The following is a 21,760-nucleotide window of genomic DNA, read 5'->3' as shown; positions in this document are numbered from 1 at the left end:
ACTTGGAAGACAAGGGGGCAACTGGACAAGGGTGATTTAAAGTTTTTAGTAACTAATATTAGTTTATCAATACCTATTTATAATTTTAATACTATTATTTTTTTTTTTTAAATGATCCAAGAGGCAAGAATAATAAATACTAGATCTAATATTAAACCTGTTTATATTTTTGTAAAACTATTTTTAAGTGGTTATCTTACTTATTGTTAAGGAATAATATTATAAAAAATAATCCACTAAATAATTTACAGTACATAAAGGGGGATTTAATAAAAAATGAAAAAAATTGTATTACCAAGGGGCATTCTTGAAATAGAATAAAAATTTAAAAAATATCATGAACTTGGAAATATAAGATTTAGGCTGGTACATTCAAAAATCCAAAAATCAAAATTTGAATGAATTTATTAAAAAATATGGGGATGAGTATGAATGCAAGTAAATCATTCTATGTAGTATATACAAGTACAAAACAATTTTGAAAATTTTAATAAATCCTAGCTCTGATGAACTCTAATCAAAAGTAACATGATGTGAGGTACCTAGTTGCTAATGGGTTGTCCCACTATTTGGTATTTTATGTAATAATGAATCAACAATAATGAACATTGAAAATATATCTAATTAAGATAGTATTTAGATTTATTTCGAGTAATCGAGTTTTATATAATTGACAAGAAAAGACCTTAATTATTAATTAATAATGTTAACTATTATTCCAAAAAATAATTATCAAATCAGTAATCACTCATAATATAATAATATTTAGTAGGTACAATGTATGTAATACATGTACCTGGTACATACACCCTATTTATAAATAGGTACCATACATAATAAAAGATATATTTAATTAGAAACTGCGTTTTTCTAACACATATTCGATTTTTGTACACTTTAATACAATTAAGGTTTTAACCTTTAACAAAATATTATACGAGTATTATGACCTTTACATATTTTCATGATTTTCTTCAAAATATGTCCATAGTTGACCTTATGTTAAATATTACCAAAATAAAATGACCTTTAAATATTTTTCAATGCTCAAGAATAAAATTTGTACATACTGGGTGATCCACTTAACGTAAGACTTCCATTATTTAAAAATATACATTTTTAACTTCATATTCCAAAATAAAAATACAAAAACAATATATATATACATATATAATAATAATTTGGAGTATTTTGATCTATAAAAATCAAGTTCCTGTTAATTGTTTTATTAGTTACAACTTACAAGTTATAACTTGGTATAAGCCATCTAAAGTTATGATGAGACTGATGAGAAGAGTAGTGGGGAGGGGACCAACATTTTGCAAGGTACCGTTATCTAAACTATTTGAATTTATATCTCTTAAGCTAAGTACTCGTCCAAAACTATTTTTATGTATAGAAATACTCTAAAAAGTATTCTGATTTGGAATAAGGAATTAAAAATACCTATTATCATAAAAAGTAAAAAATTGTAGGATAAAAAACATGTTTTTTTTTTAGAAAAATTCTTATTTTACGATATAAAATTATGTAAAAAAATATTTTTAAAAACTTAAATAGTTTGTTAATAGTGAATTTCTTACTTTAAATGGAACACCCAGTTCCAGTATATATCGCTAGGAACATATGCTATAATAGAAATTAAAAATCTAAAAATGTATTACTTACATGGAAATTTAAAATGTTTAATGTATATTACATAAATGGTGATAATTGGCTAGTGAGGTTACAGCCTTACAAGTAAAGTAAATATAATCCTAAACATGCTTGTAGATCTGTAGCATACTGATTGGATCGCACAACTCTATATTGGTTGTCTCGTATAAATAAAATCATTCATTTATGTATAATAAAATATTAGAGTATTATATAAATAATAGTGTATTCATAAGCACAAGATTGGTTAAAGCCTAATATATTTAAAATTTTAAATAATTATTTTAAACAAAAATATTACCCACTCAAAATTATTATTATATGAATCACTAATTTCAGAAAGGAAAAATGTCCATAAAACTAAATTTTATAGGGGACACAAAAAACTGTCCATATAATATTTGGAAAAAGATAACTGTCAAAATAAAATAATGTTATAAGCATTTTAAAAACAAAATACACTTGATTTTGTCTAAAAATAATTAAGAACGTAATGCTGGGAGCCATTTTGAAAAAGTGGGCATGTCCTATATTTGCACTAACCATTTATTTGCATTTTAAGTGGAGGTTATAATTTGAAAACCATTTTTTTTATTTATCTTTATTATTTTAAACTATTACAGGTACCTAATTACTTATACTTGTAACATAATTTCTTTATTTAAATTGTTGTTAGCAGGTTGTTCACTGATATATTTGCACCCTTTTTGCACTAAAAATAAACATCAGAGGCAAATAATTCCATTTCAGTTTTTTATTGACTAGTACCTTTTTACACAAAATATGTATCTAAGATAGAGATATAAATTTAGTGATAACTCAATTACAACAAAAGTTGGACATATGATCAACAAATTCAGTAAATTAAGAGTAACTAAATTTACCATAAAAAAATATACATGGAAATATTTTCATTAACATATTTTGTTTTAAGTAAAATATTGATTTAGGGCTACATATTAAACTCAATTTTTTAGTAATAAATAATAATATAGTTTTATTTTTTTTTCATTATATAATATAACATAAGTTAGAACAAATAACCAAGTCAATCACAATTTGTAATGAGATAAGTAATAAATATTATATTGTTCTCTCATCTGATATTAGTGTATAAATAAATAATGTATAACACTTATATCCAATTTTAATTTACAATATAATATTAGGTTTTTATATTTTTTAAATGAACAAATTATTATAATAATATCAACAAAATCAGTACCAAAACTTAATAATCTAAAAGTAAGCTAATAAATTGTATTTGTGACTGATTCACATACAAAGTGAATACAAATAATAACTCTGGTAACAACAATAATGACATAATTTTCTATAAGATATATATACATAAAACACTACGATAATTTTTTTTTGATTGTAACAAAATTGTGACTATTCACCACTTTTCTTTAAGTCACCGAATAAAAATATATTGGGAATAAAAATATAGTTATTGATATTGCGCCAAAACATCTTTAAATATATAAACAAATATATTTTGAATACTTAGATGATGAATATACATTAAACATGTATATTTATACATAGTTAGGATTTTATTTTAATGCAAATTATTAGGGTTGTCATAATGGCATTGATTCAAATGTCACGCCTAATTGTTTTTCTAATGGAGATTTGTACTCCCAATTTTCTCCATTTTGCACAAACCACTAAAAACAAAAATAATTAATATTAAATATACAATATACATATTATATAGTTTTTAAAATGTATGTACATAATTATTAGAGTATTCATATAGATAATAGAATCCTTTCTACAATTTATAAAAATGATAAAATAGGGTTCTAAAAAATATAATATTTAAAATAAATAATATTATTAATTTTATTTACTCGTGGAATCCAAACTTCATTATTTTCTTTTCGAACTTCAGCTTCATTTCTCTGTTTTTGTTCGATTTCAGCTTTAGCTTGACTAGCTTGATCTACATTATCAACTCTAAAAATAAATTGTAATAAAACAACTTGTTAGATAACAAAAGTTAAATCTATTATAATTGATAGGAATACTATGTGAGTCATTCATTTTTATCTATTTAATATACTATTCAATCTAATTGAACTTAATTTTACCTAATAAATGTCAGGATTATAGGAAGAAGTGACTCTATTACGTATAGGTGTTAGAAAATATGATTTTGAAATTATAAGACAGTTTTTAGTAGCAAAAATATTATGATAAAATTGTTATAAAAAAAAATTAAAGTCACTTACTTGAGACCTAATGTAACTTTTTTCCAAATGTATCTAGACTCATTAGTATCTTGTTCAGCGACTTTACGAACGCTCTTTTTAATTACTTCAATTGCTTTAGTGTCAACAAACATTTCAGTTCTCTAAAAATAATAATCAATTAATAAAAAATTAATATTAATTAAGATCATCAGGATCATAGTAACAATTGAATATTTAAATTTTATAATAACATCACTCATTTAATCTTAGGCTAATTATATTACAATGTACAATAAATATTTTTTTAAACTAATTATTTAGTAACAGAATGAGACCACGTAAATACCTGATACATGTGGCTCGAGTCTGCTCATAAGTTACATCACAAAAAATCTTACACATTATTTATTCTTAAAATAGAATTTATGAATATGAATACATTAAACCAAGGGTTGACAGCAGATGAACCACGGAGAAGAAAAACTGGAGTACCAAAAATATTTAATTATAATACTGAGTTCACATTTGAGAGATTTTTTTTAGATTCTTTTGTCTTGGGTAAAATAATTTGTTTTTTTATTATTTATCTCTGTGTGGACTTATAACAATAAGCTTAACACTCGTTACACAATTGATAATAATTTATGTTTAGGAAATATAAAATATTTTTTTTTATCATCTCGATTAAAGAACCTGTCAACTCCTGCATTTTAGTATAAATTTATTTTGAATTTATGTTATATATTTAATAATCTTTATTAGCAATAAACTGCTTACTAGTAACAAATTAATACTTACACCATCAGCCCATTTAGCTTCCATAGAACCATTCCATTCACCAGAAATAGTTAGAAAAGCCTTTTTTGTCTTAGGTCCGAATACTTCTGCAGTAATGCGGTGTTTCTTTCCACCATAGAATGGTTTAGTATGGAATTCTATATCACAGTGGTAACCTGTTTGTGGACATGTTATAGTTACAGACCCACCTAGCTCAATCCATGGCACAGTTAGTATTGATCTGTAAAAATATACCAAATTTAAGTAAAATTGTCATTTATTTTTAAAGGCTATAAATACCTGCCATAACCACTTGGGAATGTTGAAATGTATTCTTCTTTATGTTTTAATAATCTTACAATACCTTGTCCCACATGGTGAACAGCAACAGATAAGCCAAGAAACTTAGATTTAGTCCACACATTTGCACAAAGAGTTACTTTTTTTTTCTTGTGCTCAGCATAAAATGCAGATACTAAAATATGTATCAAAATAAAATAAATACCTTATACACAAACAAACTATACACATTATATACAATTAATTAATCTTACTAGGGGGGTGATGAGAAACTTGTTCTGCAAGAAATATCAATTGATCAGGATCAGTCCAAGGTAAAGGGTTTTCTTCTTGATTAAGTACAGCGGCTTCTGAATTATTTTGAGCTGTAATATCATTTGACAATTCTGGCTCTCCTGTAGTAACTCCAGGTACATCCCAATGACAACGAAATATTTCACCAAGGATTGGATTATAGGGTTTTTTTGCAACAGCAGAATTTCGACCAGCATGATATGAAGATAAATACCAACGTACTATTTGAACCATTCTTTCTTCAGGTGTTTCCAAGTCATTTGCTCTATACATAATATAATAAGTATAAATAATAATAACACATTAAAAAAAATACAAATAAAATCATAATAAATATTAAAAAAAAAAAAAAAATACTTACTTAAGAAATAAATCAGGATGAGCTAAATAATCAGCATACATTTCTAATAACGAACGCTTTTCTAAAATGAATGTTGGTAGAGCAACTTTTGTTAAATCCATACCTATTTTTACTTGAGATATGAGATGTGTAACAACTGAACCCTGCATAGTTACTGAAACAAAATATACCTATATAAATAAATTATTTTACAGATAGATTAATATTATAAACTTTAAAATTAATATGTTTTTCTTACCATCAGATTCATCTTGATCTTCGTAAATAGCTTTAAAACAATAAAAATGCAATTAAAAAAATTATACTTAAATTAAATAAATGTTGTTATAGTACCATCATAGTTTATAGAGCCATCTGAATAAGTAGGTACAATTATATTGTCTTTGCTGTAACTATCCTTTTTTTTTGACATATTTGCAACGTTCCGATCAGTAGAATCTATAGATATTTGATTTAAATCTGAAGATCCGGACTGAGTCAAATTTCCAGTATTTTCTAGAACTGGTTCACTTCCACTATGAGAAAAATAAAATAATAAACATTTACAAACTTTAGATTATATTATTATTAGCTGTAAGAAAATAATGTAAATAAATCTTTTATTTTATGATAACAGATTGAATTTAATGTATATTGTAATATTTAATTCTTAGCAAAGTACCACAAATATTTCAATATTTTAAATAAATTACATAAAATATAAATAAAGAATTTAATAACTAGTTTAGGTACCTACTTAAATTTAAAAAATAATTTTACTATTCAATCTTATGGAAATGATAACTGATAAAATTAATAATTAATGAATACGTTTATATTAATCTATTTACTTGAAATAAAATGCAAACATTATAATTTATCATTAGAGGTATACAATTATTAAAATAATATCAAATTATTGTATAATTGTTTGAAAAACATTAAATATACACTCCAAAATTAATACCTAATGTCTTAATACTTATCATACTTAACATTTATCTATTAGTAGGTAGGTACCAATAATCTATTGATTATACATTGAGTGTTGCATAATTATATACCTATTAGATTTTGGGAATTTTATTTAAAAAGTAACAGCTAATAAATAACTACCCGTCAGTCTATAAAACTCAGCATTACAATTTAAATGTAATTATGTATATTAAAAATATTTATAGTTACTTGATGAAATGACAAAATTAATTTTCATTAAGGAAAATTTTTTATACAATAACAGACGTGGATGAAAATGGATAATAAAAATAAAACACAAATAATAAACTATCATAAATATAATAATGATTTATATCATATTTATCTAAATTATATAAATTTATTTACTCATTAAAAAAAAACTTGCAATTATCAAATAAATTAAAATATATAAACTGATATGAAAGTTATTAAAGTATACATTTTAATAAGCTGAAAACTTTTATCGTAACTTAATGAAGTTTAAATTTTTCTTGCATGTTTAATTATCATTAGTACTTAGAATATTTATATCAGTTTCATTAAAATTGCAATTTGGTAATTAGGTAAATTTTTAACCTTTGGCTTTGGCCCATGTTGGCAGTTATTACTGATTCTGGATTCCCGGGTGAGGTATTAGCCCAATTCCAAAAACGGGAAATCATTTGTAGTTTGTACAGCAGCTTATACTAATATTGATAAATGTAACAAATATTCTAAAAATCACTAATACAGTAATACATATTTTTCGAAATAGAAAATTTGTTAAGAAATAAAAATCACCAATCGCTGTTTAAAATATATCAGATAAACTGTAGATAATAATATAATATATATTAATTAAAGATAAAACAATAGACGGAAGGCCAGTAGCGATCGATTAATACAACGATTTGTGTATAAAACAAATATAATAATAATTACACGAACTGCGAAGTGCGAAAGTACGAAGACGGGTGATTACGTAGTGATAATAGTTCAAGGCCGAAATACAATATAATCAGCTGATCTTGTGACGTTCAAGCCGTTCAGCACCCCAACCAGGGTACAGAACGGATTACCAGATAAGGATCATGGAGGGAATTTTGACATTCTTGATTTAGTTTTTAGTTATAATTTACAGAGAAACCTCTATATTGTGAACAACCACGGGGAAAACAGCCACTATAGGGAGTTATCCACTATTGAGAAAACCTCTACATAGTAGACATTTGCGAGAAATTACTAAATATCCAGTATAGGGAGACGCTATAGATGAATGATTATATTGAAATATATATTGTATAATAAATTTATATATATATATATATAAAATATGTACGTAGTAAAAAGTGAGTATAAAAGTGTTTTATGTTTAATGTTTATGTACAATTTAAAAAAATCGTAATCATTTTTTCTGTAAATTTTTCTGCTCTTCACAATGAATTTGCAAATTGTCTACTATTGAAATGCGATCTCATCTTCTTACCGAATACACATAAACGAACCATTTGTATTTTTTCATATAATTAAGATAAGATAATATGAACGAAATATCGAAATGTATAAAAGATAAATATAAAATTTTTATTACTTAAAATTTTTTTTTATTGTGTCCATTTATGAGAGGTTATTATTTATTTTTAATTTTGGTACCAGTTTTTAGTGTTCACATCCACTATTAAAAGATTATAACTTCTATTATGTGCATACATTTTTGTCGGGAAATTTAAAAGTGTCCACTGTTGAGAGGTGACCATTAATAGATGTTGCACTGTATTATATTTTATTACCTATAAATAAAATAATTTTTTTCCGAAATTTTGTTTCAACGATTAAAACAATTAGACTAGATAAAGATTATTATTTTAACTACTTTAAATTAACAATTACACGAAAAATTAAATTATTTAACTCTTACCCAACAAGTATTCGGTTCTTGTATTTTCGTCGCATTGCAGGCACTGGTTCAGTTTGACTAGGTTTTGACCACTCTTCTTCGTCTTCATAAGCATCATAAAAATCGTCTTCAGACGAAGAATAAGAGACATCTGGAATATCTGTTAACACAAAGATATTATTTTTTGACTATTTAAAAATATATTCATGTGTAATAAAATTGTATGCATTGATCAAACACTAATACATTTCTAATTACTAAAAAATAACAATTAAATTCTAAAAATTAAAAAAAACTACAGTTTTGGTATTTACAGCATTGTTATAAATATTTGATATTAATGATAATTTTTACACCAATAGAAAATTTAATATTTCTTTCGAAGTTCTAAAAAAAATATATTCTTTTGTAATCGAAATATATTTTTAAATGATTAGACAAACGTAAATAATAAATTATGTGTAAATAAATATGAATTATATATTTTTTATACCTACAATAAATTTGTCGTTTTAAAATTTTTAAAAAAAACAATTTAGGACAATTTTAGTTTTTAAAAATAAATTTAATGATATTTAAAGGTATTTTTTGAAATTAGTATACTTCTTAAAACATTATTAACCATTTAAAAATTATAAATCATTTTTTTTTTAAACATTAAATCCACGTCAAAACTTTGTTGTTATTAATTAATAGTTTATTACCATTATCCATTGGTTGAGAGTCTCTTCTAGGACGTTCTTCACATTCAGCTCCATATTCTATACTACCCGTATCTCCTAAAATTAGTTTTATAAAATAACATTATAAATATGTCAAAAACTCTTCAGTAATAAAGTTAAAAAAAACATTAAATATGTATCATATACTCGTACATAGATAAAAATGCAAATAATGTATTTTTATTATTTTGTAATTATATATACCTTCTAAACTAGGGAAATCGTAATCTGTGGAAACAGATGTTGTTCTATATGATCCATTAACAGGGAATGCGGTATTCTAAAAATAAATAATTAATACCTATTATTAATTTGTTGTTAAAAATGAATTAAAAATATTACCTTAGCTATTTGTAACATCACAATTGAATGCTTTACTTGGTCCATTAATTTCTAAAAAACATTTTTATAATAATCAAAACACAAATAAAATATAAATAAAAATGTTTATACAAGACATAGATTACATATAGACGCGAAAATTTGGGCGTGAAATAGTGAAGTTGTTTTTAAATTTATGATTATAATTTATCAAACAATTATGTTTAATAAACGATTTTGAGAGATTTTTGAGTTTTCTATTATATTTTCATGAGTCTATAAGTTAATTAATGGCATTAATGCTTACAAAAATATATCTCTGAAGAGAAATCAATAACCTTGTACAAAAATGATAGGTCCTAAATACTAGGTATAAATTGCTGTTATACTATAATATAGTTTAATTGTTTTATTTCAAATTGGTGGTTAGCTAAATTGTTAATGTAATCCACATAATAATCGAACGTATCATTTGGACGACTAGGTATGTATACCTATGCTAATGGTGCATACATTGGCGCAACTAGAGGGGGACTTAAAGCGGCTTAGCCCCCTCAAAATATATTTTAGTCCACCCAAATTGTTTTGATAATTTAAGATTAAATAACAATTTAAACATAAAATAGTGAAAATGTGAGATACATCCTATGCAATATGTCATAGAGAATTATTATAACACAATTATTCAAAAGTAAATTGTATAAATATTAAATATTAAAGTTTATTTTGAAATATACATATAATTTTATAAAAATATTTTATCTAATAAATATTATGCGGGCATATCGTCCAGCGGCATTGTGGCGATCATCGTTCAATATTTTAGTTTTATTTCGGTGATTAAAAATAGACAAAAAACTTATTTAGTATTTTTAATATACCAAAAGAATTATCCGTGTTTGTATAGTTATTACTATTGATATGAAAATAATCCAGACAATCCTCTTAGCTTTTTGGAAAGCAGAAAGTAAGTTGCCCCCCCCTAATATTTTGGACCTAGTTGCGCCACTGGGTGCATATGGTGTTTTTTATATCTTACGTATAAGATATGAATCGATACAACGTAGTATTATGTATAAATAGTCAATATAGGTAATAATATACCATAAGAGCTTTTACAATTTAATTAACTAATATAATAAGCATAAAATGTTAATACAAAAAAATTTATATTTACATTAGTTTCTGAAATAATACATTCACAATGTGCTTTGTCTTCCTCACACATTGAATTCATTTTTACTTCTAAATTCTAGAAAATAATATATATATTTATATGCCTATATGTATAATATTATTATTATATGTATTTATTTATATTTAAATTATTCAAACCTTAGTTTGTTCAATGAGAAGCTGTAAATAAGCATCAGCTTCTCCTAATTTCTTATCAAAACTTTCCAAAGTAGGTACGACAGCATCATTATTAACCTAATAAAAATAAAAAATGTTATTACAAAATGTATAAAATTTGTATATTTATGTTTTATTTAATATGTACTTTAATAATATAACAATTCAATTAATATTTAATCAAAATACCTTTATTCTTACGGTTGGTTTAAACATATTTAAACATCCACCCATCATTCCTACGTCTATATATTGAATAAACAATACGCGCACATACATTTAATTTAGGGTTTTACTGGTTTTTTTTATGTAGATTTCACTTCAAACACACACGGACTAAGGGTTTTGCTGCACATTTATGAACAGACTAGGTATTTTATTTGCTTAGTTAAAAAAAATCAATATACACTAGAGCTAAATGGTTCAAATTTCCGTCGGAAGACTGTGTACATCATAAAATAATACCGATGCAATTAAGGTCAGAATTGGATTAGTGCAACCAGTGTTGAACATATATACTACCTATATGGCTGTTTATAAACCAACTACTATACTTGTAATTTAATAATACACACCCTCTTTTGAGAAATATGTTTTCTTACTACCGGTCCGTGCTACAATAATTAAAGGTTTCTCTTTTATAATATATATCTAGCATGCAAGTTTTTTTTTTAAAACGTCGTTTTATTGTTTCTAAATATATTAAGGGTAGTATACAAGTAGCAAAATTAAAAATATTAACATAATTTCATAGACAAATTATTCTATGTATGGTCAATAGCAGTGCCAGATCTAGTATATTTTTTACTCGGGGCAAATTATAAGATTAGCTCCTTCTTATAATTCAACACTCTAATATACCACTGTAATACTATGTACCAATTACTCTTTAAAAAACATTGGTAAACAAAAATTATTATTAGGTAATTTGGCGCTACTCGATCAAGACTTCCGGTGCAAATGCTCGCCCCTCCCTCTACTAGATCCGGCCCTGCTCAATGGTCATAACTTATTATAATTTGCATCCTTAAAATAATATAAATATATAAAAGAATTTCTTATGTCCCAAAAACGCAATTTAATATTTTGCTTATTTCTTTTAGAGTTATTTAAATACCCCTTTTTTTTATTTTTTTTTCGAGGAAGAGGAGGGTTTACATTGTACTTTTTTTTTGGTCAAATTATGAAATTTAATTTTTTTTTTTTTAAGGTTTTTATATAGATTTTGGGAATCAGTTTGCATCGATAACAGACGTATTCAAATCTAAGTATTCTTTCTTATTTGCACACCAATACGATATACATAAAAAGAAAATATGTGTATTAGTATTAATTTAGAGCGAGAAAAAACCTGACCATTAATAAGTTATGTACTAAAAAATAAAATGTTGAAGAAGTTTAACGGACTTATAGCGAGGTTTTAAAATAACAAGAAATTTTTAAATATTGTTAGTTAAATTTTATACAGTAAAATAATTAAAATATGTTAATACATTTTTAAAACATTCGAGAGAAGCTGGTAACTCTGCAACTAGTTATATATATTTAACAGTCAAGACTAGATATTATAATGTATTAACTATTTCAGCTAAACCAATAAACCATGTTTATATTTTTAAATTCCACCAAAAACATAAATTATCTATCAATACACTAGCTATTTATATTCTATTATGAATCAGAAATGTATTAATTACCATTTAATTAACCTAACAATAAGGTTAATAATGTGAATAAAATAAAACAATTAAAAAAAACTAATTAATTATATTTATATTTAATAGGTACAAAAGACAAACAATATAATATATGCTTTTGCAAAATGAGATTAACAAAAAATTATAATAATATTTTTATTGTGAAATGTTCATGTTGTTATATTTAGTCTCATAATTATATCTTTCTGTAATAAATATTTTAAGCCAATAACTTTAACAGTTGAAGATAAAATAAATAAATATACCCGGTAACTCTTTTAAAAATAAATATTTTTTCGAAAAGTATTCTTTAATTTTGGATATTATTTTTTTAAAAAAATTTGAAGATGTTACAAAACATCTATTTTTTAAAATTTATTTACAATTTTTATTAACAACATGCATTTTCATTTTATACTCTAAGACTGTATATTTTTGGGTGAATTTCGATATCAAACAAGTATTGATTTCATACAAATAGTTAATTAACTATAACTATTTAGTTAGTTTAAGTTTAGTGATGGGTAATTTAAATAACTAAGTATCTACGTTATTTTATAAGCTCTAATGAATTGAATATTACAGTTTATCAACTGTAGCTATTTTATCTCAGTTTCAATTTTAAACTTTCGTTATAAAATTTAAAATACTGTGACATTTATAAAACATTTAAAATACAAAAACATCGTTTATTTAAAAAAAAATTTAACGGAAAATAATAAAAATTTGCTTTGCTTTAATTAAAGTCTTAAAATGTTGAATTTTATTGGATTATTTATTTTTATTAATACAAACCGTAGATGTAGTAGGCACTAGGCACTAGGTATTATACTTCGTTAAACAATTATTAATAAATAACAAAACTTTATCTAGTAATTTTATAACTAGGAAAACAAAATAGTTAGCTTATAGATTTCATATCAAAAGTTAGATATAAGATATATATGCTTATATTGTATAGTACTTAAGCTTTAAAATTTACTATATAAATCTTATATTTAAAAGGTATTTTATTTCAATCCATTAATTACCTGTATTTGATTAACTCTATATCCATACAACTGTTTTTGTATGGTATCTTCTAAAGCGCGTATCCAAAGCTCTCGATCAGCACGAGTCCTTGCTTGAAAATGGAATGTTTTACCATCTACAGTTACAGTAAACGTAAGATTATCTTCATCATCAATGCCAATCATAGCTCCTTTTAAACGAACACAACCACGGCGTACACCACGTACCATTTTTTCCCGAGACTAAAATAAAAATGGATTGTTTAAAAATAAATAGATTTTTATACGAGTAATAATGCAGAGTATTTTTGTGTGAATACTGATATAACGACATTAAATAATGAAAAAATAAATAAATACAGTTTGTATAAAGTATATGGAAGTAGAATGTTTAAACTGTATAAGCATGTTCGAATTGATAAATATTATTCTTTACCTGCCTATTTACCAACTTTCAAAAAATGTTAAATGTTAAAAAGTTAAAAATTAAATCGGTATCAGCACAAATTATATTTTAAAATCAAGTATGAAAAACTTGATGAATTATTGTAAAATTCTTCCGATTTTGTCTAACTAATCAGTTATATTTTATTTTTACTCTTAAATGTACTACAATCTAACATATAAATTATTATAAAAGTAATGAGAGAAAAAGTCAACTTTTGAAACCTTTTCAATACATCATTCATTTTAATACTTATAAATAAATATTATCATTAAACGGATTAAATAATATTATGTTATATTAAAAGGCCTTTAATAAGACACTATCAATCAATTATGAATGAGTAATTAGTACAATTATTTGTTCAGTTAATACTCATCATTAGGCAAATTCCATAATTATTTTATTGATATATTTAAAATTGATATGTTTAAAACCAGCATGTTCAACAATTTTATTTTTCTATTTGTATGATAAATAATAAAATAAAATAAATACTCCAACATATTAAACATTCGATTTTATAATAAAATATAAATGAAACTTAGATATAAACTTATTCTATTCTTAATAAAATATTGGATACTTTATGTTTTTTCTTACTGGAATACCCTGTTTAAAGTTATCATATTGAGGTCTTTGACCTTAGTTTCATGAATTTATGAATCTTTGATGAGCAGGAAATAATGTCTTCTTGAACCATGAATAGTATTGCATATATTAAAAGCATTTCCCCAGACCTTTTATCAGAACCGTGAAGATGACATTACACTGGTCAATGATAGAATATGATGGCAAGTTAATAACTAGTTGAATTTTTTAAAGTTTAAACATAGTTATATCGAGTTCTTTTTAAAACTTATATATTTTTATAATAGATTAGAAGCAATTTATCAATAAATATAATCAACATTTATGGGTGTTTTTTAAACTAATTAATAATTATTCTGTTTTAAAAATATATTACAATAAAAATGGTATTCATGACGTGGTTCGAGATCCTTGATGGGCAGATTAACCCTGGTAAGTTTTTTTACATTATTAACTTACAAAAATGATTATTCACTTTACACTTTTAGACTGGAGAACTAAAGATTGGCCAATGATGTCGACAACTGCAATCCCTGTATTATTAGCTGTAATATATATTATTTTTGTCAAATTTGTTGGTCCAAACTACATGGCAAATAAAAAACCCTACACACTTCGAACAGCATTAGCAATCTACAACACAGCACAAATATTGGCTTGTATATATCTTACTGTGGAGGTGATTTATGTTTGATATTTTTAATAACAACTTTACTTGTTTTATTATCTTATTGAAAACTCTTAAAAATATTCATTATAAAATATCATAAATATATTTATTTATTTTATAGTATTTTAAAACAAAACCAAAAATGGGTTGTGATCCTTTAGATGTCTCAGATGATCCAACAGCATTATACGTAAAAACATTAACATTTCTTTGCATAAACAAACCTATTTAGTCATTAATATAACATCTTTACTTTTTAGGCAGCAAAACTAGTGTGGTGGACGACAATTTTAAAATTATCTGAATTCATTGAGACTGTAAGACCATTTATTAAAATGCATTATACATTTATACTTATTTATTAATACCATGACTTTTATGAGATTAATTCATTGCTAAATAAATAATCAAAATATTATTTTTTATTATTATAGGTTTTCTTTGTACTTCGAAAAAAACAAAATCAAGTTTCTGCTCTCCACATATACCATCACATAACAACTTTTTTTTTAGTATGGATTGCCTCAAGAATAAATCCAGGTAATTTCATAATATTTTTAAGATCTTTCTATAGTTAATAGTTATTATAACTTATAAGCTTATCAAATTTCCAATATATATATATATATATATATATCAAATATAATAATACTATTATGGGAATATATGATTAAAGATTTTGAATGTATCAGTTTTAAAATAAAAAATAAAAAAATGCATATTGGTATTTAACTATGAAAATTATTTTTAAAAATAGACGTTTAGAAAAACATACATTTTTGGAAAGCTATAAGTACTATGAGTGGTTAGGCAGTTTACTAGATAGGTTCCATATTGGATAATTTTAAGTACTACACTAGTTGAGTACCAAATATTTTTTGGTAAGTACTACAGAGTGACACATAATTTGGGAGGCTGCATCTAAATTGAGTCTCCCTTATAGGTTAGGTTATTGGTAGGTGTTTACTGTTTACTATTACTGCACCTAAAAAAAATGTTTCCATTTTTATTTATGTAACAATGTAGGTAAAAATAAAATATTAAATATTGTTTTTTTTTTTATGAGTTGGGATTCAATTAGGACGAACCATTATAAAACTCGAGACTTAACTTGGGTAATTTCAAAATTGTGTATTTTGAGACTCAATTTGAATGCACTGATTTGAGCGTAGTGGGTTTGGCGCAAAACAATTGGACGAAATTTCGACGCGTGTAAATTTGACGTATTTATTTTAGCACATTATTACTAACGTAAATGTATAACATTAGAAATTTCCGACTAAATAACTTTTATCTTTATTGCTATTCGTATCGTCCAATGTTTAAAGTGAATTTAATTTACGCAATTTTGTTACATATCAAAATCATCACAGCCGCGAAATGGAGTTTATTCATAAAAATCGGGAATAATATAATATGTTACTAAGACAAGTCCATTACCCAAATATGTAGTATCTTAAAAAATTGGAACCAAATTAAAATTTTTTTTTAATTGTTTCAGTTAGTTTTTAAAAATTTAATTTTGATATAAAGTCAAGCTTTACTATATTTATACATAGATAAAATTTCTAAATTCTGAATTATAAAATTATCCAAAATGTTAAGTGGCAATTATTTCTTTATAAGAATAAGTACTTTTATGTTAAAATAATTTAAAAAACGTAAATTTACCTAAATAAGTAATAATATAAAAGTGTATTGCTATTTCTAACTAAACTTTCGATTGTAATTTTTTTAATACATTTTTTAATTTTTTTTTTTTTAGGTGGTATTGTACGGATACCTGTTATGTTAAATAACACGGTTCACATGGTTATGTATTCATATTACTTATTATCATCAATGGGTCCGGGAATACAAAATAAAATTAACAGTTACAAAAAATACATTACTATCATACAAATGGTAAATACATTGTTTAAATATATACGTTTTAAGATATTTGAAATTAGACTTTTAAAAATAGTTCCAGATTTTAACAAGAACATTTAATAAAACACGAGTTTTAATGTTCTTGTAACGGTTGTATAGCCGACAATTTTTTTGTCGTTCAAGTTTGTTTCAATATATGTGCATAAAACTAACATTGATATACATAAATCATTAGCATATTCTATGTTACTACTTGCGTACAGCCATACATATACTTAATGTTGACCCTTGTTTTTTTCTAGGTACAATTTTGTATTTTGATCGTTAACTCGATATTTTATTTGACTCCTAGCTGTCAAGTACCTAATATTTACGGATTGATTTTTATACCTAATGTGTTTATTGTATTTTATATGTTTTACGATTTTTATAGAAAATCATATACAAAAAAACCTATTGACAATCGCAATAGTATAAAAATTAACAATAATAATAATAATAATAACAATTATAAAATTAAAGGAAAACTTTAAACATATTTATTATACATTTTAACATTATTTATTTATAACATATAGTTGATTAGAAATAATTGTTCATTTTTAATTTATGTAGTTGAGAGGCATTATATTATAAAACCTATAAGTTTTACATGCTATAACTATTCTTTAATAAGTTCAATTAAATGATTATAAATGTATAACTTTAAAAAGATCTATAACTATTATTTAACAATTTATGTATCATCATCATTATTTATTATCGCTATTTTCTACAATAAATATAATTTAATAATTTAACTATAATTTATGTATTTTATAATTTATTTATAAGTATAATGAACACATAAATATATTTATTCAAACAATAAATTCATTAAACGCACTAAGTAAAATTCAATATCATTTTTAAATAATACCTATTAGATTTAATTATTTATACACTAGGGGTTTTTACAATGAAATTAAAAAGGTTTGCATGATAATAATTCATTTAAATATATTTACTGCGTATAAATAATATTATTCTTTTTGGTGTGGCCGACATCTTTGATTTTAATATAATCATTGAAACTTATAACTTAAACCTTATTTAAAAGTTAATGAATATTGGTAAACGTATTCGTTCAGTAAATATTTATATATTTTAAATTGAAACTTAAATGTGATTTTAATTATTAAACTAAATTATGCATTTACATAAATATTTTAAAACTATAGACGATTTTTTTAGGGTTCATTTGCTATAAATAGTTAACTATAACTATTCCGTTATTATTTTTATTTTTATTATTCTGTTTTCTGTGTAATATTATGCTTGTATTAATATAAATTAGTTATTAAAATATTTTAAGTTACATCTTTGAATTATTATATTTGCTGTATATAATTTTTATTTTAGTATAATAATAAATATTATATGCCAATATGTTATATGTTTAAATGTGGATTATTAATTTATGTTAAGTTTGTTCTAAATCTATAATGATAAAGATTTATTGAGATATGGTATATCTAATAGTTGAAGTTTAATATCAATAATATTTATACAAATCACACTATTAAGTATATTGATAGTATTTTAATATATTATACACAACTTATATCGCGTACCGCTCCTCCCACAACCATATACGTACATTTGCTCTTAACAAAGTATTCACAATTTTTTGTCAAATATGTATGATATACAATATACATGCATAGATAAAGTGGGCATTTGCTTAAAACAAAAAAAAAGTGAGGGAATAGACCATAGACCTATAATTGTTGTATACTAAGTGATCCATTTAACGTTAGACACTCATTATTTAAATAACTATTACTATTTTTGGAAATATTTTTGTATGAAGAATTGATGACATGTATTTTTAATTCTTTATTTCAAAACACAATATTTTTTTACTACTTCGATATACATGTACTTCTAAATACTCTGTTCTAATTTACGGAACTTATACGATATTAATTTTGAATGAGTAACTTTTTGTTTAAAATGTTAATTATATTAGGCTTTAATCGATTGCGTACCTTTAACTACTCTATTATTTGTGTAATGTAGTAATATATTATTGAACACAAATTATTATTTTTATACTAAACGACCATTAAAAGGTTGTGCAAGTAGTATACTATAAACGTATAAACATGATTAGGATTATGTCAACTTTTCCTGTAACCTCACCAGTCAATGACCACCATTTATGTAATATACATTTTAAATTTCCATTTAAGTAACACGGTTTTAGATAGCAATCGTCATAGATCTATGACCTATGTTCATAACGACGTATACCGGAACCGGATGTTCCATTTAAAGTAAGACACTCACTATTAACAAATAATTTACGTTTTTGAAAATATTTTTTTATCAAATTTTATGTTGTAAAAATATTGTTTATTTAAAAATATTTATTTTTATCGCTACATTTTTTTCATTTTTTTACTTTTCAATCGTTACAGCGATATGAATTTTTAATTCTTTATTTCAAAGTAGAACATGTTTTGGAGTACTTCGATAAATAAAAATCAAGTTATAGACAAGTACTTTAAGAGTTATTAGTTGTTATTTTGTAAGTAGGTAATTAAAGTTTATATTATGAGTGGTACAGTGGTAAAAAGTTGGTCCACTATCTAAACTTTGAATACTTTATAACCACGTAATCACTTTATAACCGTCGAGCTTATACTAATAAAGTACTTGAACAAAATATGATATTTATAAATCAAAATTCTACAAATATTCTATTTCAGAATATGAAACTAAAATTAAAAGTTGCTATTTAAAAGGATAAAACATGACTCAAAAAATTATTATAATATTAATAATGATAGAAACAGTAAATATATACATTATTCAACTATATTGTTTTCTGAAATAAAAGATATTTTACGTGAAATGGATCATAGTATAGTTGAAAATTAATTAAAGAATTTAATATTAATATATTATATTTTAATATTTTTTGTACATGGTTTTGATCTGTTTAAAATCCTGTATGTATATATGATTTTGCATATGAATAGATTAAAAATACAGGTAATATTTTTAGCAAGAAAATCGTAGCAAAAAAGAAATTGATTATATATAGATAAAAACAACTTCACCAATTTTTAACATTTATATTTCAATTTGATTTTTAATTTTAAAAATAATTACATTCAAAATAAGACTAGTGAATTTTTCTGAATTATATAACTAAAAAATATTGAAAATCTTTATACAGTTAAAATTATAAAAGAGTTAAAATGTTTAGGTTTGAGGTATAGCCATATAGTCGAAATTTATTATTTTCATAAATAATGATAAAACATACATTATGTAAGGAAATTCTTTTAAGAGGACGTCACACCCACATGTGTTGTCTCTGTCTTACACACGTACGACATAGTAAATTTTCGTTCACTAGTTTAAATAGTGTGCTTTTAGTTTTGATATTAGAGTGAATTGACCTATTATCAAACTTTTAGGTAAGAACATTATCTGAGTTTTCTCGTTGTTTTTTTACGATATTTTAATTTTTAGGTGAATTATGAGCATTTTCATCTATAATATTATAATATAATTTTTTCATGTGAGTGCGACGTACTCTACTCTTAAAGATTAACGTTCATTTTGGAAATGTATTAACGGATATTATTTTTTATATAACTTGAAATCATCAACTTATTTTTTTATTTTTATCATTATAATAAATACATTTTTTTATCATAGTCCAAAAAAAAAAATATATTTTCCTGAGAAATTCAATAAATAAAAATTAAATTTCAAACATGTTAATGAATTATAAACTATAACTTTTATATAATTTAAAAATTAAGATAAGAGTAACCTAAAATATGTTTGTCTATACTTTAAATATTATTATTTTATTCAAATACTATTATTATAATTAATTAACTAGTCGTTAAACATCGATTTTCATATGGTGAAATTCTCAGAAAAACGCCCTGCTTGGAGATATGAAGTTAAAACTGTACGCTATGATTTAAAATTTAAAAAACTAAAAACACAACGCAATGTCGCTATATAAATAAGAAAAATGAGTAATAAATACATCATTTTTTTCATAAAAAGTTTTGTTTTATTATGACTTCAAATTATGTAATAGAAAAAAATACTATTAAAAACGTTAATACTTATCAACAAAATTAGTAATTAACTAAATATTTTAAAATTACTAAAATAATCACCCTTATTGTAGAATAAATAATTAATTTTTCACTTCCATTGATAAAAATTAAAGTGTCATATATAATTTATATCGAGGTTGACATTTTAATAAAATGTTAATTTTACTACGTTTCAAATATATATAAAACATTTTAAAATCCTTGAAAATGTTGTCGAAATTTGCGTTTTTTAAACTTTTAATATTTAAAATATGTCTGGAGTTTTTAAGTGTGTGAACAGTTGATAACTGAAAATTAATTAATAACTTTTTCAAATTAGTATATTATTATCAAAAGGTATTTTTATTATAATTTAATCACAAATACAATTTTTATTATTAAATATTTATACATCAACGAGTCAAATATAAGACAAATTAATAACACAATTTACATAAAAATACTAAGTTTTTTTTATATATTAAGGTAGTAAAGTATTTGTTGATAAAATCATTATTATTGTTTGACAGATTATAATAATTATT

General features: G+C 23.6%; 2 protein-coding genes across 3 annotated transcripts in view; one reads left to right on the top strand and one right to left on the bottom strand.

The window, feature by feature from the left end:
* Positions 1–3,133: 3,133 nt before the first annotated feature.
* Positions 3,134–21,760, bottom strand: part of LOC132923138 (oxysterol-binding protein-related protein 9) — a 31,100-nt gene continuing 12,473 nt past the window's right edge. Inside the window, exons 3-18 of one of the 2 annotated variants that reach the window (XM_060986974.1) lie at positions 13,547–13,768; positions 10,801–10,896; positions 10,643–10,717; positions 9,487–9,537; positions 9,349–9,424; positions 9,127–9,201; positions 8,444–8,582; positions 5,923–6,104; positions 5,828–5,857; positions 5,590–5,743; positions 5,189–5,493; positions 4,935–5,109; positions 4,656–4,875; positions 3,897–4,018; positions 3,516–3,621; positions 3,134–3,329 (exon numbers count right to left, since the gene is read on the bottom strand). In XM_060986974.1, the coding sequence (XP_060842957.1) occupies positions 3,243–3,329; positions 3,516–3,621; positions 3,897–4,018; positions 4,656–4,875; positions 4,935–5,109; positions 5,189–5,493; positions 5,590–5,743; positions 5,828–5,857; positions 5,923–6,104; positions 8,444–8,582; positions 9,127–9,201; positions 9,349–9,424; positions 9,487–9,537; positions 10,643–10,717; positions 10,801–10,896; positions 13,547–13,768 (2,115 nt within the window). In that variant the 3' untranslated portion in view covers positions 3,134–3,242. Of the gene's footprint in view, positions 3,330–3,515; positions 3,622–3,892; positions 4,019–4,655; positions 4,876–4,934; positions 5,110–5,188; positions 5,494–5,589; positions 5,744–5,827; positions 5,858–5,922; positions 6,105–8,443; positions 8,583–9,126; positions 9,202–9,348; positions 9,425–9,486; positions 9,538–10,642; positions 10,718–10,800; positions 10,897–13,546; positions 13,769–21,760 lie in introns of those variants that run through there. The other variant, XM_060986982.1, reaches the window with a different exon arrangement.
* On the top strand, positions 14,709–18,536 carry LOC132923155 (elongation of very long chain fatty acids protein 7-like). The gene is made up of 7 exons (XM_060986992.1): positions 14,709–14,993; positions 15,050–15,240; positions 15,353–15,421; positions 15,492–15,548; positions 15,666–15,771; positions 16,997–17,136; positions 17,406–18,536. The coding sequence occupies exons 1-7, from the start codon at positions 14,945–14,947 to the stop codon at positions 17,634–17,636; spliced, it is 843 nt and encodes a 280-aa protein (XP_060842975.1). The 5' UTR covers positions 14,709–14,944; the 3' UTR covers positions 17,637–18,536.

The sequence above is a fragment of the Rhopalosiphum padi genome, chromosome 1 (assembly GCF_020882245.1).
Source record: "Rhopalosiphum padi isolate XX-2018 chromosome 1, ASM2088224v1, whole genome shotgun sequence".
In the NCBI taxonomy this organism is placed as follows: Eukaryota; Metazoa; Arthropoda; class Insecta; order Hemiptera; family Aphididae; genus Rhopalosiphum; species Rhopalosiphum padi.
The sequence above is the reverse complement of the archived record's forward strand: the minus strand, read 5'-3'. Positions and strand labels throughout refer to the sequence as shown.